Source organism: Pristiophorus japonicus, chromosome 1 (genome assembly GCF_044704955.1).
Source record: "Pristiophorus japonicus isolate sPriJap1 chromosome 1, sPriJap1.hap1, whole genome shotgun sequence".
NCBI lineage: Eukaryota > Metazoa > Chordata > Chondrichthyes > Pristiophoridae > Pristiophorus > Pristiophorus japonicus.
In genome coordinates this window covers 456,025,807-456,053,312 of record NC_091977.1, presented here as the reverse complement: position 1 = coordinate 456,053,312, position 27,506 = coordinate 456,025,807, and the positions used below count along the sequence as shown (strand labels likewise).

Here is a 27,506-nt window from a genome sequence, read left to right as displayed (position 1 = left end):
ACGGCATTACCATTGCCAATTCCCCCTCCATCAACATCCTGGGGGTCACCATTAACCAGAAACTTAACTGGACCAGCCACATAAATACTGTGGCAACAAGAGCAGGTCAGAGGCTGGGTATTGTGCGGCGAGTGTCTCACCTCCTGACTCCCAAAGCCTTCCCACCATCTACAAGGCACAAGTCAGGAGTATGATGGAATATTCTCCACTTGCCAGGATGAGTGCAGCTCGATGCCATCGAGGACAAATTAGCCCGCTTGATTGGCACCCCATCCACCACCTTAAACATTCATTCCCTCCACCACCAGCGTACCGTGGCTGCAGTGTGTACCATCTACAAGATGCACTACAGCAACTCGCAAGGTTTCTTCTGCAGCACCTCCCAAACCTGCGACATCTACCACCTAGACGGACAAGTGCAGCAGGCGGATGGGATCACCATCACCTGTAAGTTCCACTCCAAGTTCTACACCATCTTGTCTTGGAAATATACCGCCTTTCCTTCATTGTCACTGGTTCAAAATCCTGGAACTCCCTCACTTAACAGCACTGTGGGAGGATCTTCACCACAAGGACTGCAGCGATTCAAGGCGGCGGCTCATCACCATCTTCTCAAGGGTAATTAGGGAAGGGCAATAAATGCTGGCCTTGTCAGCGACGCCCACATCCCATGAATGAACTTAGAAAAAAATTTATCAAAAGAATGAAAGGACAGGTTGCAACAATTTTTTATGTAGAAGATTTTCAGAACATGGACTGCTCTTCCAAAGTGGTGAAAGTAAATCCATAAAAGCTTCTAAAAAGAAAGTGGAATATATGAAATAGAATAAATTAAGAGAGTATAGGAAAAGGGCAGGAGAATAGCGCTAAGTGGATAACTCTTTCAGAGAGCAACGGTGTGAGTGGATGATTGGCCTCCTTCTGTATTGTAAAATTTTTTGATTCTATTCTGTATATACAAAATAATTAAATTGCATACATAACATGAACCTAGAATATTATTTTAAAGTGAATTAAGAGCAATAGAACTTATGGACATAGTTATTTTAGTACATTGCAAATTAAAAAACAGATCATAGGAAAAACTTAGTTACTCAAAAAATTACATACATTTGGAATTATATACTGGGTAAAGTAATGGAATGAAAGACATCCAGGATGTTCAAGATGCAGTTGGATGCTCGGCTCAGTGAGGTGAAATACTCGAGAAACATCTTCAATGGGCCAAATGGCTTTTTCTTATCCTTTACTTTTTCTTGGATTTTAAACTTTATTTGGTGTATTTTTCTTGATTATGAATCACTGTCAACATATATATAGATATAATCCTGGAAAGAATAAGGAATCTCAAAATAGATCAGACTGTTGCCGTGGATTAGAGATAGGCTCATGTTATCTCAATATTCAGAAAGTCATAAGCGCCAAATTATAGGCCATTAGCTCGATTTATAGGGAAGTTGCTAGAAGGGATCATTAGAGAAACTGTGTATGACTACATGGACAGTGATGGGGTTATAAAAGACTCTCAACATGGCTTCTGGAAAAGGTCATGTCTTACCTTACCACCCTGATTGAACATTTTGAGGAAGTTACACATTGGTGGATGAAGGCAGCCCGCTTGACATCGTATACTTGGATTTTCAAAAATCGTGATAAGGTGCCACAAAATACGATATTTGATAAGATAAGAGTCCAGTGGAATTCAAGGACAGATATTAAGTTGAATAAGAAATTTGATAGAATTGTCATAGGCTGATATTTGATAATAACGGTCGTGATTCTACGTGGAGATCAATTATTAGTGAAATTCCGCAGCGCTCTGTATTGGGACTGCAGCTCTTCAAAATGAGTACCAATGATGTGGATGAAAGCATTAAGGGAAACTGTCCACAAACTTGGGTATTATGCAAAGATTTGTGAGAGTGTTGAGTGGGAAAGAGACGAGTTGTTATATTACATGAATCTCTAAATCCCCATTGACTAGAATGGGCCTATATTCTCTGGACTTTACAACAATGAGGTGTGATCTTATTGAAACATTTAAAATTCTTAAAGGGCTTAATAGCTAGATGCTGAGAAGCTGTTTTCCCTGTTTAGATCATATAGAACTGGAGTCATAATCTCAGGATAAGGGATCGGTCATTTAGGACTGAGATGAGGAGAAATATCTTCACTCAGAGTGCTGTGAATCTTTGGCATTCTCTACCCCAGAAGGCTGTGGATGCTCAGTCATCGAGTATATTCAAGACTGAGATCGTTAGGTTCTTGGGCAGTAAGGGAATCAAGGGACATTGGGATAGAGCGGGAAAGTAGGGTTATGCAGATATTCAGCCATGATATTGAATGGTGTAACAGGCTCGAGGGGCCGAATGGCCTACTCCTGCTCCTATTATGTTATGTTCACTACTAGTGGCACGAGGCTAAAACAAAAGCAAATAAAGTACTAGAATCTATTGCTAGGTGGATCGAATATGAAACAAATTGGGGTTGGAAAAGAACTTCCCAGAGTTATTTCTTTCCTAAATTGATCTAGGGTTTTTCTCAATCTGTTTTTTTAAAACTGCTCCCAGGAGATCACATGACTGTTGGTGGGTGGGGCGCACTGGGGATCCATATGAGACAGGCTCGTCATTTTTGTATGTATATATGTAAATATATATATATATTGAATATTTTTATTGGAACAGTAATTACTGTTGACACTAAAGCAACTGGCTTGGAGTTAATGAGAAATTCAGTGCGAGAGACTGAACATATACAGAAAGAATTATTGAACCAACGAAGTACCCTGGATCATAGAAATACAAAGATGTTACCACATGGAAATAGGCCACTCGTCCCAAGCCAGTCTGCATCAGTGTTTACCTTCCACACAGGCAAATCATCCTAATCACATTCACCCGCTGTTTCATATCCCTTTATCTCTTTTTCCTTCATTTACCTTTCCAATCCATTATTAACAAATGTTAATTTAGCTCTCTCTTTTGGCTTTAGAAACTCTTCTCAACTAGTTCCAAAGATAATTCCATTAGCACTTAATTTTGTTCACAAAAAAAAAATCACCAATATAAAAATGAAGAAAAATGAAACAAAAAAAAGTAAAAATTAATTATAATTGTAAATTATTCTGAGATACTGATTTCAAGGCATTTAATAAAATAAAGATACAACCAAAATTACAAAAAGTGAAACCCTTTGGAGGTTTAAAATATATAGATACAGGATATATGTAAACATTTTGTAAGTCAGAGAGATCCCTAGTTTAGTGCTGATTATGTAGAGCATAAAAATGGGGTTAAAACTGTCCGAAATCATTTAACTTTTCAACACTAACCAGACCATTAGTGTTGAAAGAGACGAGAGACATTCATCCCATTTGTCTGAGCGGATGTCAAATCCTGATGCAAAACAGAAAGCAAATCTCCCACAACACATCCAGGGATAGAGTTTCCACTTCAGGCACAATCGGTAAGTTGGGCGCAAATTGCGCTGGTTAGGTTACATTTCAAGTTTCCGCTAAAGCCATTTAGATAATCACAAATGTAAAATTTTCCATGAACCAGCGCAATCAGTCAGTTTAATAGTGCGTAATCATTTATTTAATTTTCTTTGCATTAAAAAATATTTATTGATGTATTGAAGAGTGGTAATCTGGTGCATTTTAAACAAAGGTGACTCGTCCTCCACCTGTGATTAACCTGATTTTAAATCCCTAAAAATGACTTTCAAAAAGCTATACTGAATCATTTACAGGTTGAACGTCTGAAATCCAGAAACCTCGGGACCGAGGCCAGTCCGGATATTTCCGGATTTTGGAACGTCTTTGTCTGGGCCGAGGTCGGTAGGGTCAGGCAGCCGAGGTAAGGGGAGGAAGTCGGCCAGCCGAGGTAAGGGGGAGGAGGAGGGGAGCGGGGGTCGGGGCGAAGTTGGGTCAGGGCAAGGTCGAGCCGCTGAGGGCCGGGCCGGGCGAAGTCGGGCCGCCGAGGGCCGGGGCGAGGTGGTGGAGTCTGGATTGATTTTAGAACATTCCGAATTTTGGAACTCCGGATTTCGGACGCTCAACCTGTACTACTTTCATTGGTGTGCATGATAGACTTTTAGTAAATTTAATGTTTTAAATGTACAAACTTTTAAAACATGCCTACTAATGCCTGTGCGCCGAAGAAAACAAGCTCAAATCGTCGCAATTGGCGGAAATGTGCCATCCTCATTATTGCACAGTGTTCCGTTCCATTTGCAACTCCTCAGATAATGAAGCAGTTCATGGCCAAATGCAGCAAGACCTGGATGACCTTCCAGCTTGGGCTGATAAATGGCAAGTAACATTTAAGAACATAAGAAATAGAAGCAGGAGTAGGCCATTTGGCCCCTCGAGCCTGCACCACCATTCAATAAGATCATGGCTGATCTGATCGTGGTCTCAATTCCATTTCCCTACTCTCTCCCCATATCCCTTGACTCCCTTATCGTTCAAAAATCTGTCTATCTCTGCCTTAAATATATTCATTGACCCAGCCTCCACAGCTCTCTGGGGTAAAGAATTCCAAAGATTCACATTTCTCAGAAGAAATTCCTCCTCATCTCCATTTTAAATGGGTGACCCTTTATTCTGAAACTATGCCTCCTAGTTCAGATTCACCCACGAGGGGAAACATCCTTTGCATCTACCCTGTCAAGCCTCCTCAGAATCTTATACATTTCAATAAGATCATCTTTCATTCTTCTAAATTCTAATGAGTATAGGCCCAACCTGCTCAACCTTTCTTCATAAGACAACCCCTCCATCTCAGGAATCAACCTCATGAACTTTCTCTGAACTGTCTCCAATGCAAGTATATCCCTCCTTAAATAAGGAGACCAAAACTCTGCGCAGCACTCCAGGTGTGGTCTCACCAACCAACTACAGTTGTAGCAGGACTTCCATATTTTATACTCCACCCCCCTTGCAATAAAGGCCAACATTCCATTGCCTTCCTGATTACTTGCTGTACCTGCATGCTAACATTTTGTGTTTCATATACAAGTGCTTCTAGATCCCTCTGTACCGCAGCATTTTGTAATCTCTCCCCATTGAAATAATAATTTGCTTTTTTATTTTTCCTACCAAAGTGGATAACCTCACATTTTCCCACATTATACTCCATCTGCCAAATCTTTGCCCACTCACTTAGCCTATCTATATCCCTTTGCAGATTTTGTGTGTGTTCCTCACAACTTGCTTTCCCATCCATCTTTGTATCATCAGCAAATTTGTCGGCATTACATTCGGTCCCTTCATCCAAGTCATTAATATAGATTGTAAATAGTTGAGGTCCAAGCACTGATCCCTGTGGCACCCCACTAGTTACAGTTTGCCAACCTGAAAATGACCCATATATCCTGACTCTCTGTTTTCTGTTAGTTAGCCAATCCTCCATCCATGCTAATATATTACCCCATACCCCGTGAGCTCTTATCTTGTTCAATAACCTTTTATGTGGCACCTTATCGAATGCTTTCTGGAAATCCAAATATGCGACATCTACTTATTCCCCTTTATCCACTCTGCTCGTTACATCTTCAAAGAACTCCTGCAAATTTGTCAGACATAATTTCCCTTTCATAAAACCATGCTGACTCTGCTTGACTGTATTATGATTTTCTAAATGTCCTGCTACTACTTCCTTAATAATGGACTCGAACATTTTCCCAATGACAGATGTTAGGTTAACTGGTCTGTAGTTTCTGGCTTCCTGTTTCCCTCCTTTCTTAAATAGGGGTGTTACATTTGCAGCATTCCAATCCGCTTGGATCTCTGCAGAATCCAGGGAATTTTGGTAGATTACAACCAATGCATTCACTATCTCTGCATCCACTTCTTTTAAGACCCTAGAATGCAGGCCATCAAGTCCACCTTTAGTCACTTAGTTTGTCTAATACTTTTTGTCTAATACTTTTTCTCTAGTGAAAGTGATTGTTTTAAGTTTCCCCCTCCCCTTGATTATTAATTATTGGGATGCTTTTAGTGTCTTCTACTGTGAAGACCGATACAAAATATGTGTTCAAAGTCTCTGCCGTTTCCCCGTTTTCCATTATTAATTTCCCAGTTTCATCCTCTAAGGGACCAATGTTTACTTTAGCTACTCTCTTGCTTTTTACATACCTGTAGAAGCTCTTACTTTCTGTTTTTATATTTCTCGCTAGTTTACTCTCATAATCTATCTTCGCTCTCTTTATTTTTCTAGTTGTCCTTTGCTGATTTCTAAAAATTTCCCAATCCTCTGGCCTTCCACTAATCTTGGCAACATTGTATGCCTTTGTTTTCCATTTGATATCATCCTTTACTTCCTTAGTTAGCCACGGATGATTCATCCTTCTCAGAGTCTTTCATTCTCACTGGAATATATCTTTGCTGAGAGTTATGAAATATCTCCTTAAATGCCACTGCTTATTTTCCGTCTTATTCTATTTCCCAGTCCACTTTAGCCAACTCTGCCTTCAAAGCTTTGCAATTGCCTTTATTTAAGTTCAGGACATTAGCTTGAGCCCTAACTTTCTCACCCTCAAACTGAATTTGAAATTCTACCATGCTATGATCACTCTTCCCAAGAGGATCCTTTACCAAGAGATCATTAATTAACCCAGTCTCATTACACATTAGCAGATCTAAAATAGTCTGCTCCCTGGTTGGTTCCAATAAGTATTGTTCGAAGAAACCACCCCAAATACACTCTATAAACTCTTCCTCGAGGCTACCTTTACCAATTTGATTTGTCGAATCAATATGAAGATTAAAATCACCCATGATTATTGCCATACCTTTCTTACAAGCCTCTATTATTTCTGGATTTATACTCTGTTCTACAGTGTAGCTATTAGGGGGCCTATAGACTACTCCCACCAGTGACTTCTTATCTCCACGCAAACTGATTCTACATCTTGATCTACTGCGCCACACAAGTGCTAGACAATAACTATCTCCAAAAGCGGCAGTCTAACCACCGTCCCATAACATTTAGCAACATTACCATCGCTGTATCCCCCACCATCAACATCCTTGAAGTCACCATTGACTAGAAACTTAACTGGACCAGCCACATAAATACTGTGGCTACCAGAGCAGGCCAAAGGCTGGGTATTCTGTGGCGAGTGTCTCACTTCCTGATTCCCAAAGCCTTTCCATCATCTACAAGGCACAAGTTAGGAGTGTGATGGAATACTCTCCACTTGCCTCAATGAGTGCAGCTCCAACACCACTCAAGAGGCTCGACACCATCCAGCCGGCTTGATTGGCACCCCATCCATCATCTTAAATATTCACTCACTGCACCACTGGCACACCGTGGCTGCAGTGTGTACCATCTACAAGATGCACTGCAGCAACTCGCCAAGGCTTCTTCGACAGCAACTCCCAAAACCTGCAACCTCTACCACCTGGAAGGACAAGGGCAGCAGGCAGATGGGATTACCATCACCTGCAAGTTCCGTTCCAAGTTGTATGGTATGTTGGTTGGCCTTTATTACAAGAGGATTTGAGTATAAGAGTTAAGATGTCTTACTGCAATTATATAGGGCCCTGGTGTGACCACACCTGGAGTATTGTGTACAGTTTTGGCCTCCTTATCTAAAGAAGGATATACTTGCCATAGAGGGAGTGCAATGAAGATTCACCAGACTGATTCTTGGGATGGGGGGATTGTCCTATGAGGAGAGGTTGAGTAGACTAGGCCTATGTTCTCTTGAGTTTAGATGAATGAGAGGTGATCTAATTGAAACGGACAATGTTCTTACAGGGCTTGACAGGGTAGATGCAGGAAGGATGTTTTCCCTGGCTGGGGAGTCTAGAACCAGGGGTCACAGTCTCAGAATAAGGGGTCGGCCATTTAGGACTGAGATCAGGAGAAATTTCTTCACTAAGAGGGTGGTGAATCTTTGGAATTCTCTACTGCAGAGGGCTGTGAATACTCAGTCAGTAAATATACTCAAGACAGCGATCCATAGATTTTTGAATATTAAGGGAATCAAGGGATATGTGGATAGTGCAGGAAAGTGGAGTTGAAGTAGAAGATCAGCCATGATCTTATTGAATGGCGGAGCAGGAAAAGGGCCTGAATGGCCTACTCCTGCTCCTAATTCTTATGTTATGTTCTGACTTGGAAATATATCCCTGTTCCTTCATCATCACTTTGTTAAATTCCTGGAACTCCCTCACTAACAGCACTGTGGGAGTACCTTCACCACAAAAACTGCAGCGGTTCAAGAAGGCGGCTCACCACCACCTTCTCGAGGGTAATTAGGTATGGGCAATAAATGCTGGCCTTGCCAGCAATGCCCACATCCCAGGAAGGAATAAAAACAAAATTATTTTGATCTGGAGGCATGCCCGATTTTCTGGGTGGGACCAGCTTCGGACACATTGGGCTCAAATTTCGGCCTGAGTTGCTCCTACTTTTTTGGAGTGATTAGTTTAGAATGGAGCATCTTAGAAATTGCAATTCTCGGCATTTAGTTTGCTCCAGTTCTAGAGAGTTAGAATAGTTCCATTTTAGAACAGATTTTCTTTTCCAAAAGGGGGCGTGTCCAGCCACTTACGCCTGTTTTGCAAGTTTAGGCAGTGAAAACTTACTCCAAACTAACTTAGAATGGAATAAGTGTAGATTTTTGTACGTTCAGAAAAATCTTGTCTTCACTTAGAAATCAGGTGTAGAAGAGAGGGGGGTGGGGGGAGAAGGGGAGGGGGGTAGAAGAGAGAGAGGGGGGAGAAGAGAGGGAGAGGGGGGAGAAGAGAGGGAGAGGGGGGAGGAGAGGGAGAGGGGGGAGAAGAGAAGGGGGGTGGAGGGGGGGAGAAGATGAATGGGGGGAGGGGGGGGGAGAAGATGAACGGGGGAGGGGAGGAGAGAAGGGAGAAGATGAACGTGGGAGGGGTGGGAGAAGATGAACGGGTGGGGGGGGAGAAGAAAGAGAAGACGAAGAAGCCGGGGCCCGCACTTTGGGCGGGACCCGCCCCCAGCGAGAGGCCGGGCAGGCGGGTGGCTCCGCCAACAACGAGGTAAGCAGTGTCAGGCCACTCGCCTGGGGATAGGGGCGACGTCCCTTCGACCTGGGATAGGGTCGTCGCCCGGAGACAGGACGCACTGGGAGGGCCGGGAGCTACTGCGCACATGTGCAGCTGCCGGCACCGTTTTTGGCGCAGGGCTGTACCTCTGCCCCTAGCAGCTCCTGCTGCGCAGCGCCGAGCTGGAAATGGGCCTACAGCTATCGGAGAATTGCGAGGTAAGTATTCAGCGCAATTTTTGTTCTACAAATTAGGCAGGCCTCTCCGATGTGCGCCGTTCTAGCGGGGGTCCGAAACTTGAGCCCAAAGGTTTTTAACCAGCGTTAAAGATAGTGGAAACTTGATTTACGCTTGATGTAACTTTAATGCTCGAGTTTCCCTTATATTTTGTGCTGTTTCAGCCGATTTCACCCAGATTGCATCGATAAAATCAGTGCATACTAGTGGCAACTCTAGACCCAAGGTTTTTTCAAAATTGAGTCGGTTACCCATAATTGTAATTTTTTTTTAGCAAAAAGCTGTCGTGTTTAACCTCCTGGCAAAGTATACTTGCGCAGTGCAGATTCTCATCCAAGATCCCCCAAATGGCTAGTTCCCAAACTCATCTTTGTCCCCAAGACTAGATAATATTAGAAGCTTATTAGTTGCATATGGGAGGAATAGAAAATAAATCAGGCCACTCTTATGCAGTCCCCAACAAATGGTTATACTGTAACATTGACCGAAGCCGGGAGAATCTCACCTGATCAGAATTTAACCAGGAGATTTTATTTCCCACTTCAATTCAAAGATTTAAAACCCACAGCTAACCTGTCTTCAGGTTGTTAAACTCTACTTGAAACAAACTTATGAAATCAAATTCAGCTAAGGTGACTGATCTACATTCAGCCATTTATTAAGGTAAAATTACAATAATCCTACTATGATATACATACCTAATCCAGATAAGGGAATTGTAAAATTCAGGGTCAATAGATTCCAAATCCTTAATTGTGAGTTTCTTGTTCAGCATACGCTTGTAGAATGGTAGCGAGAATCCAGTGTCAATAAATTTTCCATGGAAAAGAGCCTACAAAAAACACAATTTAACTTCAAGTTGCTTGATAAAGAACAAAAGTACTGACATAGTGGGGGGAATTTTAACATAGGTGAGCAGGTAGAAGTGGGTACGGGTTTAAATGGGGAAAAATTGGAAGCGTGTCAGGAAGCTGGCTCCAACCCACCAACTTCCGGCTTTTACTCAGGCAAGACAAGTTGGCACTTTAATAGGATAATGAGTCTGGAAGCCTTGGATTTAACCAGCTGCAGCAAGGTGAGAACATGAGAGACAGGAGCAGCAAGAGTGCTCCATCCCGGCACCGCCCATCGCATCTTCCCCGCTCCTTCCCCGCTCCCCCCCCCCTCTTCCTGGATCGCCCACCCAGCCCCGGATCAGGGATCGGACTGATCTGGTCCTGGGATATCCTCGAGAGCGTTTCCCCACTTTAAGCCAAGCCCGTCAATCAGGCTGACTTTCAGATGGGGAACATGTCAATCACGTCAAATGTGGAGTTAAATCTCCGCAACATGCAGGGTAACCCAGACTTCCGGGTTTCCCGCGAACTTCGGCTCCCCACTGCTAAAGGAATCCCCAAGTGGGTCTGAAGGTAAAAATTCCGGCCATTATTCTGGAACATTTAAAATGCAGAATTGCAAGTGATCATGTTAACCTGACAGGGATTGTTGGGTTTTCGGGCTCTCCGCACCCTCCGCTCAAATATCGGGGTTGATATAATATTCCTCAAAGTATTAATCAGGTCTTTGTCTGTTTCCTTGCTCATTTTCTTGGGGATTCTTAAATGGATCTCATCTTATTGGGGTGGGGTAGGCCATTCAGATACTACACATACATTTAATTTCTGAGTTTCCCAATAACAAATGCTTCACTGATTCCTGTAAGCATTACAGCTGAGCCAAAATGACACTCTCTGGATTCTGTCCAGAGTCTTCCTTCATTAATAAAGAATCCATTTAACATGCTCCCATTTTGCTGATCTGCTGCCTAACTTTTCCTACAAGGAGCCTGTCGAGACTTTCATTGTGCAAATCATTAAGATTCATATTCTTTTTAACAGATCAATTTCAATAGGAAATAGAAACATCTAAACAAAACACCTTTTCTAGCAGTTGAAAGAAACTTATAGGATTTTGATTTTGATTATCTGTAAAATCTACTTTATATATATAAAATACAAGTACATACAAATATGGTCAAACATTAATTATCTAACATGAGGAAGAGGGGGGGCAGATTCCATCTCTGATGGATACCAGAAATTGACAGATAATGAAGAGCCCTCAAATTATTGTTCACTGCTGCTTGCTCTGTCTCTCTCCATCCAGCAGCACTCATTGTCATTACAAAAGCAAAATACTGCAGATGCTGGAATTTGAAATAAAAACAGCAAATGCTGGAAATCTCAGCAAGTCAGGCAACATCTGTGACGAGAAAGAGAGTTAATCTTCCAGGTCTGTGACCCTTCGTCAGAACTGGCAATTCTGACGAAGGGTGACAGACCTGAAACATGCTTTTAAATATGCTATTGTGAGACATCGTCAGTTATGCTAACTTCTATACTGAGGAAAATGCTAAAGGAATCCCTACAAGTGCCAGCATACTACTTTACAGTGCTCACCTCTGTAGCTTAGGGAGAGGTGGGAGGAAGACAACCGTTCATAGAATCATAGAAATTTACAGCACGGAAGGAGGCCATTTCGGCCCATTGCGTCCGCGCCAGCCGACGAAAAGCTATCCAGCTGAATCCCACTTTCCAGCTTCTGGTCTGTAGCCCTGTAGGTTAAGGCACTTCAAGTGCACATCCAAGTACTTTTTAAATGTGGTGAGGGTTTCTGCCTCTACCACCCTTTCAGGCGGTAAGTTCCAGGCCCCCAATACCCTCTGGGTGGAAATTTCCCCTCAAATCCCCTCTAAACCTCCTACCAATTACTTTAAATCTATGCCCCCTGGTTGCTGACCCCTCTACTAAGGGAAATAGTTCTGTCCTATCCACTCTATTTAGGCCCCTCATAATTTTATACACCTCAATAAGGTCTCCCCTCAGCCTCCTCTGATCGAAAGAAAATAAACCCAGCTTATCCAATCTTTTCTCATAGCTAAAATTCTCCAGTCCAGGCAACATCCTCGTAAATCTCCTCTGTACTCTCTCTGGTGCAATCACATCTTTCCTGTAATGTGGTGACCAGAACTGCACGCAGTATTCTCGCTGTGGCCTAACTAGTGTTTTATACAGTTCAAGCATAACATCCCTGCTCTTGTATTCCAAGCCTCGGCTAATAAAGGCAATTATTCCACATGCCTTCTTAACCAGCTTATCTATCTGGCCTGCTACCTTCAGGGATCTGTGGACCTGCACTCCATGGTCCCTTTGTTCCTCTACACTTCTCAGTGTCCTACCATTTAAGGTGTATTCCCTTGCCTTGTTAGCCCTCCCCAAATGCATTACCTCACACTTCTCCGGATTGAATTTCATTTGCCACTGTTCTGTCCACCTGACCAGTTCATTGATATCTTCCTCCAGTCTACAGCTTTCTTCTTTATTATCACACAGCCGATTTTAATATCGTTTTGCTAGTATTTTGAAGAAAGGCTTTGGGTCAATACATCACCTTCCAGAACCTCGGGAATTCCCAAAGTTTTTTGCAGCCCGTGAAGTACTTTTGAAGTATAATAACTGTTGTAATATAGAGAAATACAGCATAGATCCCATAAACAGTAATGATCTAAATGACACAATAATCTGTTTTAGCAATGTTGGTTGAGGGAAAAATATTGGGCAGGACACTAGGAGAACTCCCCTGCTCTTTTTCAAATAGTGCCATGGAATCTTTTTTGTCCACCTGACAGGGCAAACATCTCATCTGTAAGACAGCAACTCCAACAATGCAGGATTCCTTCAATACTTCACTGAAGTGTCATCTTACATTATGTGCTCAAGTCTCTGGAGTGGGCCTTGAACCCACGACCATATGAAGTGTTGGCTTTCTTGGCTGTAGTCATGAGCAGGCACATAGAGGAGCAGTGAGCTGGACAATCATCCATTGTGGCATGAGCTCATCATGTTGTAGAAGAAACGCAAGTTACTTTTCACTGGAAGCAGTTCAACAGTGCAGCATAGAAATTGTCAAGTGGCAAGTTGCTGATTTTACCAGCATAACATGAGGCGAAACCAAACATTGGTCAGGGAGTACCACAAAGAAGAAAGACCAGAGGGAGAATTACTTGTGGAATTACTTCATGCCCATCCAGTGACTTGTTTCATAACAGTATTGTTGACACCTGATCTCCCCACCACCATCTTAAAGATGCTCTGGAAAAGTGAAGAAAATAACTGAAGAGTGAATGTTCCCATTTTCTGAGCAGTTAGGTCTTATATTCCATTCCCCAAGCAAACTGTTGCACAGGCATCCTACTATCATATCTCTGCTGATATCACCAAAGCTAACCACTAGATGGCGGCAAAACTGTTATTTATAGACTGGCCTTCAGATTTTCTAAAAACATGACTCACCTTTGATCATCAACTTCTGCAGACAGCCAACTTAAGATTAGAAACTCACTGCATAGAGAATCACATTTCACCAGTGTACTAATATTTCAAATTTTCAAACTAAATGAGCTTCGATACCGTTTCCTCATATAGTAAAATGTAGAAAAATAAAGATTTGGATTTAGGTTTTATTTGTTAATTGGCAAATGGTGCAGCATGAATTACAGTATTTAAACAGCATTTCATTTTAGATTTATTCCCATAACAAAAAGAAAACTCCCAAGGATCTGAAGCTAGTACATTACGCATAAACCCTTTTGAATTTTATAACTTAACAGTTCAACTGATTGACACATTTTGTACTCACCATTGCAATAAATCGTCCAATGAAACAAAAATATGACAGGTGATCTGGATTTATCGTGGATGCTGGATTTATCTGCAGACAATAGTTGCTCTTGCCAGCGTACTCAAAAAGACAGTACATTGGATTTAACACCTCGTGGGATAGCAGAAAAAACCATTCTCTATGTGAAGAAAATTAAACAGCACTTTTAAAATGTAATATTCATCACTTGACAATTAAAAAAATATTTTGTCAATATTCTAATCCCATCTTTGCTGCTCAAATGGAATCTCCCACTTTAAAAGGCTGGAGGATGATAGATTTAACTGCCCTCTTAAATAGCCCAGCAAGCCACTCAGTTGTACAAAACCACCAAGAAAAGCAGGAATAAAACCAGCGGACCATCCAGCATTGAACTCGGCCCCAGGTTTGGACACGACAACCAGCCCAGCCCAGGTGACCCTGCAAAGTCCTCCTCGCTAACATCTGGGGACTTGTGCCAAAATTGGGGAGAGCTGTCCCACAGATTAGTCAAGCAACAGACTGACATCGTCATACTCACAGAATCATACCTTTCAGACAATATCCCAGACTCCTCCATCAACATCCCTGAGTATGTCCTGTTCCACCGGCAAGACAGACCCACTAGAGGTGGTGGCACTGTCGGGAGTGGGGGGGCCTGGGAGTCCTCAACATTGACTCAAGAAGTCTCATGACTTCAGGTCAAGCATGGGCAAGAAAACCTTCTGCTGATTACCAACTACTGCCCTCCCTCAGCTAATGAATCAGTACTCCTTCATGTTGAATACCACTTCGAAGAAGCACTGAGGGTAGCAAAGGCACAGACTGTATTCTGGTTGGGCGGGGAGGAGACTTCAATGTCCATCACCAAGAGTGGCTCGGTAGCTCCACTACTGACCGAGCTGTCCGTGTCCTGAAGGACACAGCTGCCAGACTGGGCCTGCTGCAGGTAGTGATAGAACCAACATGAGGGAAAAACCTACTTGATGTCATCCTCACCAATCTACATGTTGCAGATGCATCTGTCCATGACAGTATTGGTAGGAGTATCCACTGCACAGTCTTTGTGGGAACAGAGTTCCATCTTCACACTGAGGACCTTCCGTCGTGTTGTGTGGCACCACCACCGTGTTAAATGCGATAGATCCAGAACAGTTCTAGCAGATCAAAACTGGGTATCCATGAGGCGCTATGGATCATCTGGAGCAACAGAATTGTATTCCACCATAATCCGTAACCATATCCCTCTATTATTTCCATCAAGCCAGGGCACCAACCCTAGTCAATGAGGAGTGCAGAACAGCATGCCAGCAGCAGCACTAGGCATACCTTAAAAATGGGGTGCCAACCTGTGGAAGCTACAACATAGGACTACATGCATGCTAAACAGAGGAAGCAGCATTATATAGACAGAGCTAAACGATCCCACAACCAAACGATCAGATCAAAGCTCTGCAGTCCTGTCACATCCAGTTGTGAATGGTGGTGGACAATTAACGGGAGGAGGCTCCATGAATATCCCCATCCTCAATAATGGCAGAGTCCAGCACGTGAATGCAAAAGACATGGCTGAAGCGTTGCAATCATCTTCAGCGAGAAGTGCTGAGTGAATGATCCATCTTGGTCTCCTCCTGAGGTCCCCACCATCCAGAATTCAGTCTTCGGCCAATTCGATTCACTTCACGTGATATCAAGAAATGGCTGAGTGCACTGGATACAGTAAAGGCTATGGGCCCAGACAACATCCCGGCTGTCATGCTGAAGACTTGTGCTCCAGAACTAGCCGCGCCTCTAGCCAAGCTGTTCCAGTATAGCTACAATACTGGCATCTACCTGACAATGTGGAAAAACTGCCCAAGTATGTCGTGTCCACAAAAAGCAGGACAAATCCAATCCGGACAATTACTGCCTCATCAGTCTACTCTCAATTATTAGCAAAATGATGGAAGGTATCATTGCTCTATCAAACGGCACTTACTCACCAATAACCTGCTCATCGATGCCCAGTTTAGGTTCCACCAAGACCACTCGGCTCCAGACGTCATCACAGCCTTGGTCCAAACATGGACAAGAGAGTTAAATTCCAGATGTGAAGTGACTGCCCTTGACATCAAGGCAGCAGTTGACCGAGTGTGGCATTAAGGAGCCCTAGTAAAACTGATGTCAATGGAAATCAAGAGAAAAGCTCTCTGGAAAAAACTGACTGGAGTCATACTTTACACAAAAGAAGGTGGTTGTGGTTATTGGAGGCCAATCATCTCAGCCCCAGGACATTGCTCCAGGAATTCCTCAGGGCAGTGACTCGGCCCAACCATCTTCAGCTGCTTCATCAATGACCCTCCCTCCATCATAAGGTCAGAAATGGGGATGTTAGCTGATGATTGGACAGTGTTCAGTTTCATTCGCAACTCCTCAGATAATGAACCAGTCCATGCGCATGCAGTAAGACCTGGACGATATTCAGGCTTGGGCTAATAAATGACAAGTAACATGTGCGCCATACAAGTGGCAGGCATTGGTTATCTCCAACAAACGAGAGTCTAACCACCGCCCCATGACATTCATCAGCATACCATGGCCGAGTCCCTCACCAACAACATCCTGGGGGTCACCATTGACCAGAAAATTAACTGGACCAACCACATAAATACTGTGGCTACAAGAACAGGTCAGAGACTGGGTATTCTGATGCCTCCTGACTCCCCAAAGCCTTTCCGCCATCTACAAAACACAAGTCAGGTGTGTAATGGAATACTCTCCACTTGCCTGGACGAGTGCAACTCCAACAACACTCAAGAAGCTCGACACCATCCAGGACAAAGCAGCCTGCTTGATTTGCACCTCATCCACCACCTTAAACATTCACTCCCTCCACCACCGTTGTACCGTGGCTGCAGTGTGCACCATTTACAAGATGCACTGCAGAAACTTGCCAAGGCTTCTTCGACAGCACCTCCCAAACCCGCAACCTCTACCACCTAGAAGGACAAGGGCAGCAGGCGCATGGGAACACCATCACCTCCAAGTTCCCCTCCAAGTCACACACCATCCTGACTTGGAAATATATTGCCGTTCTTTTATCATCACTGGGTCAAAATCCTGGAATTCCCTCCCTAACCGCACTATGGGAGTACCTTCACTTCACGGACTGCAACGGCTAACCACCACTTTCTCATGGGCAATTAGGGACGGACAATAAATGCTGGCCTTTCCGGCATCACTCACATCCCAGGAATGAATATTTAAATAAAAATTCTCAAGTTGCAAGATCAATAACAACCTGTTTCATCTTTAAACATGCTTAGTGCATCCACTGCAATTAAAGCTGCAACATAAGCAGAGCTAAATGTTCATTCAAGATAAATGTTTTTGGGACAGCTTTGTTAAAAGCAAATAGTGTTTGTTTAACCTGATTGAGTTCTTTGATGAAGTAATGGAGAGGGCTGGTGAAGGTAGTGCAGTAGATATTGTATACATGGATTTTTAAAAAGCATTTGATAAGTACCTCAAAACAGACTTATTCGGAAAATAGAAGTGCATTGTATTAAAGGGACAGTGGTAACTTTGGTATGAAATTGGCTAAGGGAATAGGAGGCAGAGTGTTGCGGGGAGCGGATGTTTTTCTGACTGGAGAGAAGTATGCTTTTCTTGCTATATGTAAATGACCTGAACTTGGGTTTAGGGAATACGATTTCAAAGATTGCAACTAATATAAAGTGAGCATGATAGCAAACGTCAGGATACCTGGCTTTTTAAATAGGGGACTGAATACAGAAAAAAGGAAGTCATGCTAAACCTTTATAAATCTGTGGTTCGGCCTCAGCTGGAGTACTGTGTACAATTTTGGGCACCACACTTCAGGATGTCAGGGTCCTGGGAAGGGTACAGAGTGACCAGGATGATACCAGGGATATGGGAGTTCAGTTATATGAAGGGATTAAAGAAGCTGGGATTGTTTTCCTTAGAGGTATTCAAAATTCCGAGGGGTTTTGATAGATCAAGTAGGGAGAAACTATTTCCTCTGGCAAGTGGGTTGGTAACCAGAGGTCATTGATTTAAAATAATTGTCAAAAAAAACTAGAGGGGAAATGAGAAGAAATTTCTTCACACAGAGGGTTGTTAAGATCTGGAACGCACTGCCTGAAAGGATGGTGGAATCAAAGTCCATAGGAACGTTTAAAGGCAATTGGACATGTACTTGAAGAGGACTCATTTGCAGGGTTATAGGAAAAAAGCTGAGGTGTAGGATTAAATCGGACAGTTCTTTCAAAGAGCCAGCACAGGTGTGATGGGCCAACTGGCCTCCTCCTGCGCTGTAAGATACGATTTCTTTTTTTTCCAACCATTTTTTGTACAAATAATAAATTTATTTTATTCTAAGTTTAGTACAAATATATGTTCTAAATATAACCTGGCACATTAGGATCTTCACACGCACACAGCATCATTTAAAGTTTCTTACTAGTTATCGCATTTTGTTAAATCCTACTGGAGTTAGATCTTAATTTGCAAATCATTGTGATAGTGCTTTACCTGGCCAATCCACCATAATCCAGTCCCTCTTCTCCTTTAAATATTACATATAAGCGCCTTCGAAGGTCATATGGTTTTAAGGCCATGATCTGTTTAAAAAAACATTAATTTTTATGCAGGGTTTTCTTTTGCACAAATCAGGAAAAGTAAAAATAGGCAGCTTAAAAAAAACACATGTATAGGGAACAACTGGTCTAGTTTAGTATAATAGAAATATTGGACCACATATTCTACAGCCCTTCCGGTGCACTCCCATTGTAACTTTGGCAGGTGTGTTAGCAGAGCTAGAAAATAAGCTGGGACTTAGATATGTTGGTATGGTCAGCACTGGAGGCTCCTGGTAGCACGGAATCCTAATATAATTGGCAGGATTTCTGCCCAGGAATTTTCAGGGCCATAATTAATAACTGTATAGATACCCATTATTGATTGGCATAGTAGACTTGAGATTTAAATTCTTCTTAAATATTTTAGATAGTTAACACCATTGTAATTAATTAAATAATATAAAACACTAGCCTTTCATAAATTATAGGCCTCTACATTTCTCATTGTAAGATGCTAGCAGTATAATTACAATCATTTTACTACCCACATAGGAATTGCTAGACGGAAAAAGACCACGGTCCATCTAGTTTGCCTTCGACCATCCTGGTAATCAGCTGACACAATGATTATGAGGTTGTTGACTAACCAGAGCAATCAATCTCCATCAATTATGCTACAACAGCCTCAGACATGACTCAAGTAAAATCTCAGCAGTAGAGAGCTTTGAAAATCCCAACACGTTGTGATATACTTTATTGTACAGACTTGTCACAACAACAGAAATCTTAACACAGCAAAGCACTACCACAGAAGTTACGGGATTCCATGGTTCTCCATGATTGCAGTTGACTTAAAAATATGTGATATATACATATACACATGCAGACATATTTGGAGGGTTTTAAAATATGAAATACAAAAATTTTGTGGTTAAGGCACACAAACAGTACTTGATGTTTTCCGTATTTTTTGATTAGAAGAGTTAGCTCTTTTACAACAGTTTAAAAATCTCTCCACTCACAAAATCATCACCTTGCTTTGCAGCTGCCCAATGTCAGTATTATGACATTCTCCAATAGTACCTGCAGAGCAGGAATATTCAAGACCAACAACTTACAGATTGCCATATGCATCAAATGTTGCAGAGTATTCTACTGAAGGCAGATAAATTTAGTTGCACCAATGTTGCTGTATTACATTTATGTAATTATTGATCAGTAGATACACATTCTTATACCAAAATAAGATGACAGGCATTCCAAAATGATATTTGACAAAGGTATTGCAGTCAGTTGTAACAGTTTTTGCACTGTGTGTGCTCTGGATGCACACTGCTCCTACTTATTCGACTTTCCTTGTATAAATAAACCAGATATAAATTCAATGTAAATTGATAAGTCAAATTTTCGAACAATCAGAAACCATTCACTGAAATGCTATCAGAACTCGACTAATTCTAACCAAACACCAATTACTCCAGCATGCGTACATCATTAAATTGAAAATATACAGTAACTGTATAACTCCTAAAAAGGACTTTCCTACATTGCTCATTATCAACATTTAACGAGCATCAGTCTTTTCCATATCAGCATCTCTTAACCAGTAATGTCATAGTAACATTCAATGCTGCACTAGTTTCTATATAGAGGTTGAACCTCCCTTACCCCGCACCCTCGGGACCTGGCCTGTCCCGAACGAGGGATTTTGCTGGATGAGGGGTGGTCACACGTTTGGGTGGACTGCGCCTTTAAGTGCTGTTGCTGGGGTAAGTATGTGTGCGCGCTGATTGGTTGGACCGACTGTCTGTCAGTCAGTCAGTCAGCCAGCCAGTGTGCAGGGGGCCCCGTAGAGCCGGCGGGCATCAAAGAGTCGGTGGGCCCTGAAGAGCCGGCGGGCCCAGAAGCGTTGGTGGGCCCAGAAGAGTTGGAGGGTCCCGGCGGACATCAAAGAGCCGGCGGGCCCCAAAAAGTCGGCAGGTCTCGGGGGGCCCAGAAGAGTCGACGGGCCCCGATGGGCATCAAAGAGTCAGCGGGCCCAGAAGAGTCGGCAGGCCCCGGCGGGCCCCAGAAGAGTCGGCTGGCCCCAGAAGAGTCAGCTGTGGGGAGGAGCAGCCGGCCCGAGGACTGTGGCTGCAGGAGTTCCAGCAGGGTGATGAGGAGGAGGCAGCCGATTGAGGAGAAAGATTATATTGGTGAGTAGAATTTTGACAGTCGCGTTCTGCGCATGCGTCACCCGGGAATGGTCCTGGACGAGGGGTGGTGCCGGATTAAGGGAGTCCTGGATAAGAGAGCTTCAACCTGTAAAATCAATCATACCACTTGGCCTAGAAATTGGAGGTGTTAGCGCTGGCTGTTAAGGCCTGTTTTGCTGAAAAATATGGCGGCAGCCTCACTACCGCCCACTCCCGGCAGCTCCCGTGGCGGCTGCCTTTTCAGCAGTCGGCAGCGCTGCTGTTGCTTGTGCTTGCGGAAAGTATTTTAATTAGCATTAGTGTGACATCAATCGGTGTGCAACGCCGAATTTACGCATGCTGATCCATTTTGGAGCTCGCCATTTCTCTTACTGCCCTCTCCAAAGTACACTCGTGCGTGCAGCCATTAACAGCGCAGAGAGGCAGGAGAAAGCGGTGGTAAGCTAGAACCCGTACAGTAAGCAGCTGCTGGGATAACAACTATGAAGAGCTATTGCAGTGAAAACTGCTTCCAATGAGATGCATCAAATCTCTCTTCCCCCCCCCCCCATCAATCAAACAGTATAGGAGGTAAATACTTTTAAAATAAACTGTACTATATGTATTACAATTGTAATAATTTCAGGAAAAAAATCAAAGCTGCACTTCCTTAAATTGTATACATTAGAGTTTTCTAGTTTAGGAACTGATAAAAATAATATGCAAATATTGGAAGTCTGCTTTTAAAAGGTTTGACAGCATATTCTCACCAACAGTTCTTCAAAAGTCTGCTGTTGTTAAAAATGTAACTGAATCTTCTGCACCATTTACACCAGTAACCTCCTGACCAAGTGTTCATGTTCCCCTTTTAAAAAAAAATTCCATTGATGTCTAATGCAATGGTTTAAGAACATCTGTGCCACAGCCTATATAGGGCCTAAGTTTCGGCTCGAGTTGCTCCTATTTTATTGGAGCAACTAGTTTAGTTTGGAGTATCTTAGAAATCGCAATTCTCGGCATTTAGTTTGCTCCAGTTCTAGTGAGTTAGTTTAGTTTAGTTTTAGTTCAGTTTTTTTTCCAAAAGGGGGCGTTACCAGCCACTTACGCCTGTTTTTCAAGTTTAGGCAGCGAAAAGTTACTCCAAGCTAACTTAGAACGGAGTAAGTGTCGACTTTTGTACGCTCAGAAAATTTAGAATTTAGAACTTTAGAATTAGGCGCAGGTAGCCAGAGATTTCCGGGGGGGGGCTGTGGGGGGAGGGAAGTTAAGGTGTTTTCCAAAACATTAAACACTTCACTTTTACCAATAAAGAGCCATCATCAATAATAAATGATAAATTAATCAATAAGTAAAAAATTAAATTTTCCTACCTCTCCATCGAAGCAGCGGCAGCAGGCACCGAGCTGCGACCTTGCGACCTTTCGGCCAGGGGATAGGGGCAGCCTGAAAAACACCGGGAGGGTGACGTCCAAAGAGCCCAGCCACAGAGCAGAGCCCCACCACGCAGGCAGCAAACCGAGCTGCGATCTTTCGGCTGTTCGGCCAGGGGATAGGGGTGGCCTGAAAATCACCAGGACGGAGGGCGAAGTCCAGAGTCCGGCCGCAGCAAACTGAGCTCGATCTTTCAGCCAGGGGATAGGGGCGGCCTGAAAATGTTTGTGTGCCATTGCGCATGTTCCAACGCGCATGCACAACGCTGCCGGCACTCAAACGGACTCTGGGCCCTGGCCCCGCCCCCTGCTGGCAGTGCTCTCTCAGAACAGTGTTTGCTCCGCCCCCAGCAGTTCCTGCTGCACCGTGCCGAGCTGGAAACGGGCCTATGGAGAATCGCGAGGTAAGTTTTAGGCGCCTTTTGCGTTCTAAAAAATAGGCAGGCCACTTGGAGGTGCGCCGTTCTGCCAGATCTCCAAAACGTGGGCCCTAGATGTGGTGTTTCCAGTCACAATCCATGCAGACCTGAGCCTGTGCTTTAACAGCCACTCACCAGAGTGCGAATGCAGGCTAGTACACTGTCACTGCTAGCTGCAAGACAGTGCATCCCCATCTAGCATCATGGTGGAGCACAAACTTCCACACAACCATCTGATCAAAGATCTGTGGAGTTATGACAGCCAGCGAAGGTGGGAGAACCAGGCAGTCTGGTACCCATTTGTTGGTCCCCACACATGACCCAGAGAAATGTGCACAAAAGAAAGAGGGGAGCCATTGCCAAACAAATGCATTGTGATGTGCAACAATGCTCCAACCTTATAAGGGCCATCAGTGGACTCGACATCAAACCCCAGGAGCCGTCACCAAATGATCAGATTGACCGAGAACGCAACACTGATCACCCAGACACTTCCTCAGGCTCCTGCTGAGGTTAGCACGAGAATGAGCACGTTACACAACAGATTCTCTGCTCCACTCACGTAAATTATCAGCCAGCATCAAAATACCGGTGTTGACTGTTATTTTTCTGTGGGCGGTCGTTAGCCTTGACAGTTACCAGCAGGTTTCCAGCTTACTCAAATTTCTAGGCCCTTATATTATTTTGTTTTCAAATTTTCTCTGTATTCATTTCCATAAAGCTCTTAAATGTGATTGGGTTGCAGAGAGCCAAACAGTTGCTCCTGAAGCTTTGCAACTCCAACTGTTAGAACAAGCATTTGACGGGGTATGGTGTGAGAACCTTTCCAATCAGGTTTCCGCCCCTCCATAGCACTGAAACAGCCCTTATCAAAGTCACAAATAACATCCTTTGGAACTGTGACCTCGGTGTACTATCCCTCCTCATTCCTCTCAACCTTCCTGTAGCTTCTGACACGGTTGACCACACCATCCTCCTCAAATGCCTCTCCTCCTTTGTCCAGCTGTGTGGGACTGTTCTCACCTGGTTCCATTCCTATCTGTCCAGTCACAGCCAGAGAATTTCCTGCAATGGCTTCTATTCTTGCTCTCCCCAGTTACCTCTGAAGTTCCCCAAAAATCTATCCTTGGCACCATCATCCGAAAACACAACATCAGATTCCACATCATCATCATCATGATAGGCAGTCCCTCGAAATCGAGGAAGACTTGCTTCCACTCTAAAAGTGAGTTCTCAGGTGACTGTACAGTCCAATACGGGAACTGCAGTCTCTGTCACAGGTGGGACAGACAGTGGTTGAAGAAAAGGGTGGGTGGGGAGCCTGGTTTGCCGCACGCTCCTTCCGCTGCCTATGCTTGATTGCTGCATGCTCTCACCGATGAGACTCGAGGTGTTCAGCGCCCTCCCGGATGCTCTTCCTCCATTTTGGGCGGTCATGGACCAGGGATTCCCAAGTGCCCGTGAGGATGTTGCACTTTATCACGGAGGCTTTGAGGGTGTCCTTGAAACATTTCCTCTTCCCACTTGGGGCTTGCTTGCCGTGTAGGAGTTCCGAGTAGAGCGTTTGATTTGGGAGTCTCGTGTTGGGCATGCGGACGATGTGGCCCGCTGTGGAAATGTATTTTTTTTAAAGTTGCATTACACTGTTTTTTGTACCCTTTTTGCCATAAAACAAAGTCCAGGCCCTGCTAGAAACTTCTGCAACAGACAGTCTGTTTGCATAAACATGCTAACCCTGACTGAAACTGCTGATAGCTGATTAATAGCCACCAGACAACATTAAGACTGTCTTGCTGAGATAAGTACCACCCATTGTGCTCCCCTGTATTATCAATAGTCTGTCGCTATACCAGACCGTAGAAGGGTTGGATAAAGGTTGTAAAGATGCAGCACCAATTCACCCCCTAAGAGATACTCAAATTACCAGTCATTATCTTTGTACAGAACACATCCATTATATGCAAGAAGCCAAGTACCCAATCAACCACTATGGAAATCATGGGCCCAAATAACTGGCCAGGAAATTGGACAATCCTAAAACAATGAAAAGCCGGTAATAGCACATTATCACACCCTAATCGAGTCACTGCTGTCTGGCCCATCAAAATCACTTACAAAAGAGACATTTGAGAAAAATATAAAGACAAGGATGTAGTAATCATTAACTCTTTATCTGTTTTCGCTGACTGCAAAGGCAGAACCAATACACAGGATGGAACCATAACTTGTTTTTTTTTTTACTGTATAAATACTTTGTGAAACTGTACCATATTGGGAGTCGTCGCTTAGCCTTTGACTGAGTGAGACTCTTCCTTGCTGCAAGTAAAAGTTAAAGGAACATCTACCGGAGCTGATTGTGTTAGAGACGTATATTGAGAGTCAAGATTTCGACACAGCCCAACGGAGCTGGTCGAGTGTGGTTAGTGCTTCGATGCTGGGAATGTTGGCCTGAGCGAGAACACGGACGTTGGTGCATCTATCCTCCCAGTGGATTTGTAGGATATTGCGGAGGCAGCATTGGCGGTACTTCTCCAGTGCTTTGAGATGTCTACGGTACATGGTCCACGACTGAGTCATATAGGAGGGCGAGTATCACTACTTGCCTGTAGACCATAAGCTTGGTGCCAGATTTGAGGTTCTGGCCTTCGAACACCCTCAGGCGACCGATGGCTGCGCTGGCACACTGGAGGCAGTGTTGCACAGCTGTAGGTCCCAGACAGCAACCACAGTAGCATTTCCGGATCCATGATGCAGTCACAAGGATGAGAGTTAGGCATAGTGTTAGGGTAGTCACGCGTAATAGGTGTTATAGTGAGATGCACAGGGGTAAAAAATGATTACAGTATTATATTGTTCTTTATGTTCTGTTTTTACAGTGATTTGGATAATTGGATAAATCTTTATTTTTGGCACATATATCTGGCCAGGTGTTTTATTTGGGAATGGGCAAATCTGTGTTAAGGCACTCCTTATGATGGCCATTGAAAGTGGGACCTGAAGGGTCATGTGTGGATGAGATTATCTGAAGCGACCAGCTATGAGATGCAGCTACACCTCCCTTCCAGAGTGGCGATGGGTTGACACCTCCTAGCTCTGGGGCGACGGGGATCCTCCTCCTCCTCCTCGGGTGGTACTGCTGGCTTGACCTCCAGCGGCTGTCCCCTCATGGTGGCCAGGTTGTGCAGCATGCAGTAGACCACGACGATAATGGAGACCCGTTCAGGAGAGTACTGCAAGGTGTCACCAGAGTGGTCCAGGCACCGGAATCTCTGCTTAAGGATGTCTATGCAATGCTCGATGATCCACCTGGTGGCACAACGAGCGTCATTATATGAATACTCTGGCGCTGTCCTGAGGTTCCGCAGTGGAGTAAGCAGTCAAGTGTACAGGGGATATCCCTTGTCCCCAAGCAGCCAACCGCAATCCTGATTCGGGCCAGTGAAGGCAGCGGACACACTGGTCTGGCGCAGAATGAACGAATCATGACTGCCTCCTCCCTTGCCCGCTGCCTTTCTGCACAGTGCTGACAGCGACGCCTTCTCCTGCGTGCTGCCCTGCTTCTGACCAGGTGTACCAGGTATCGCCCTCCCAACACTCCTCCCATCCTCAGGGTGAACCTGCCAAGCAGGTCTCTGCAGTCCACAGGCCTCCACTAAAGAGTTAGACCTGAAAGTTGTACAAAAGTCTGTGAAAACCTCTGAACAGCACTCAGCAGGTTTAATGGAGCCAAAACAATTAATAAAACTATTTCAAAAGCAAAATACTGTAGATGTTGGAATCTGAAATAAAAACACTAATATTTAATAAAACTATTTCAAAAGCAAAATACAGTGGATGCTGGAAACTGAAATAAAAACACTAATACATAATAAAACTATTTACATACCAAACGGACCGATCGCAGCAAAACTCCAGCAGTGTCACGTTCGTGCAGCGACTGGAAAATCTCGCGGGGGCACTACCCGAAGAAGTCCTCCATTTTTGCTGCTGAATATCGCAGGCGTGGCTGTTTTCGAGTGGCCCGCCCGCTGATGACCTCACCCTGCCACTATCTCCTTTAACGCAGTTTCACCCCGGAAGTGCACACCGCTCAAATCCCCAGAGCTGAATGGCTCGGGAGGGTAAAACATCTGACCGGAGCAGCCGATTGATTTTTTCAATTGGATGCCCAAACCCCATGGTACCCGTCCCTTCAGGGATGGTTAATTTCGGCCACACTATATCAATGCAAGTAGTTGTTATCCAAGCTGTGGTCAGAAGGATGCTGGCAGAGAGGTAAGTGGATCTCCACGAAGCAGCGCGAAAGGAGCTGCTCAGCGGCAGCCTTAAAACAACGCGAAACTCGACCCGAGAGGCACTCCATGAAGCAGCGAGAGAGGAGCAGCTCAGCGGCAGCCTTAAAACAACGCGAAACTCGACCCGAGAGGCACTCCATGAAGCAGTGTGAGAGGGAGAGCCCAGGGGAACACCGAGCAGTGTGAGAGGGAGAGCCCAGGGGAACACCGAGCAGTGTGAGAGGGAGAGCCCAGGGGAACACCGAGCAGTGTGAGAGGGAGAGCCCAGGGGCACACCGAGCAGTATGAGAGGGAGAGCCCAGGGGAACACCGAGCAGTGTGAGAGGGAGAGCCCAGGGGAACACCGAGCAGTGCGAGAAGGAGAGCCCAGGGCACACCGAGCAGTGTGAGAGGGAGAGCCCAGGGGAACACCGAGCAGTGTTAGAGGGAGAGCCCAGGGGAACACTGAGCAGTGTGAGAGGGAGAGCCCAGGGGAACACCGAGCAGTGTTAGAGGGAGAGCCCAGGGGAACACTGAGCAGCAGCCCAAACAGCACCAACTGACCTGAAGACTAAAAGTAGAAAGAACCAAAATAAACATGTGACATCACAGGAAGGAAGGGAAGTGATTGGTTGGTGAGTTTTTGTCTCTTTTAAGAATGTAAGAACATAAGAAATAGGA

The 27,506-nt window shown here is 44.2% G+C and overlaps 1 protein-coding gene across 5 annotated transcripts in view; it reads right to left on the bottom strand.

Moving 5' to 3' along the window:
- LOC139276100 (NEDD4-like E3 ubiquitin-protein ligase WWP1) overlaps positions 1–27,506 on the bottom strand; it is a 298,242-nt gene that overhangs the window by 52,231 nt on the left and 218,505 nt on the right. For 4 of the 5 annotated variants that reach the window (XM_070893584.1, XM_070893601.1, XM_070893619.1 and 1 more), the window contains exons 16-18: positions 18,482–18,570; positions 13,949–14,108; positions 9,970–10,103 (exon numbers count right to left, since the gene is read on the bottom strand). In XM_070893584.1, coding sequence (XP_070749685.1) covers positions 9,970–10,103; positions 13,949–14,108; positions 18,482–18,570 — 383 coding nt within the window. The remainder of the gene's footprint in view (positions 1–9,969; positions 10,104–13,948; positions 14,109–18,481; positions 18,571–27,506) is intronic. The other variant, XM_070893611.1, reaches the window with a different exon arrangement.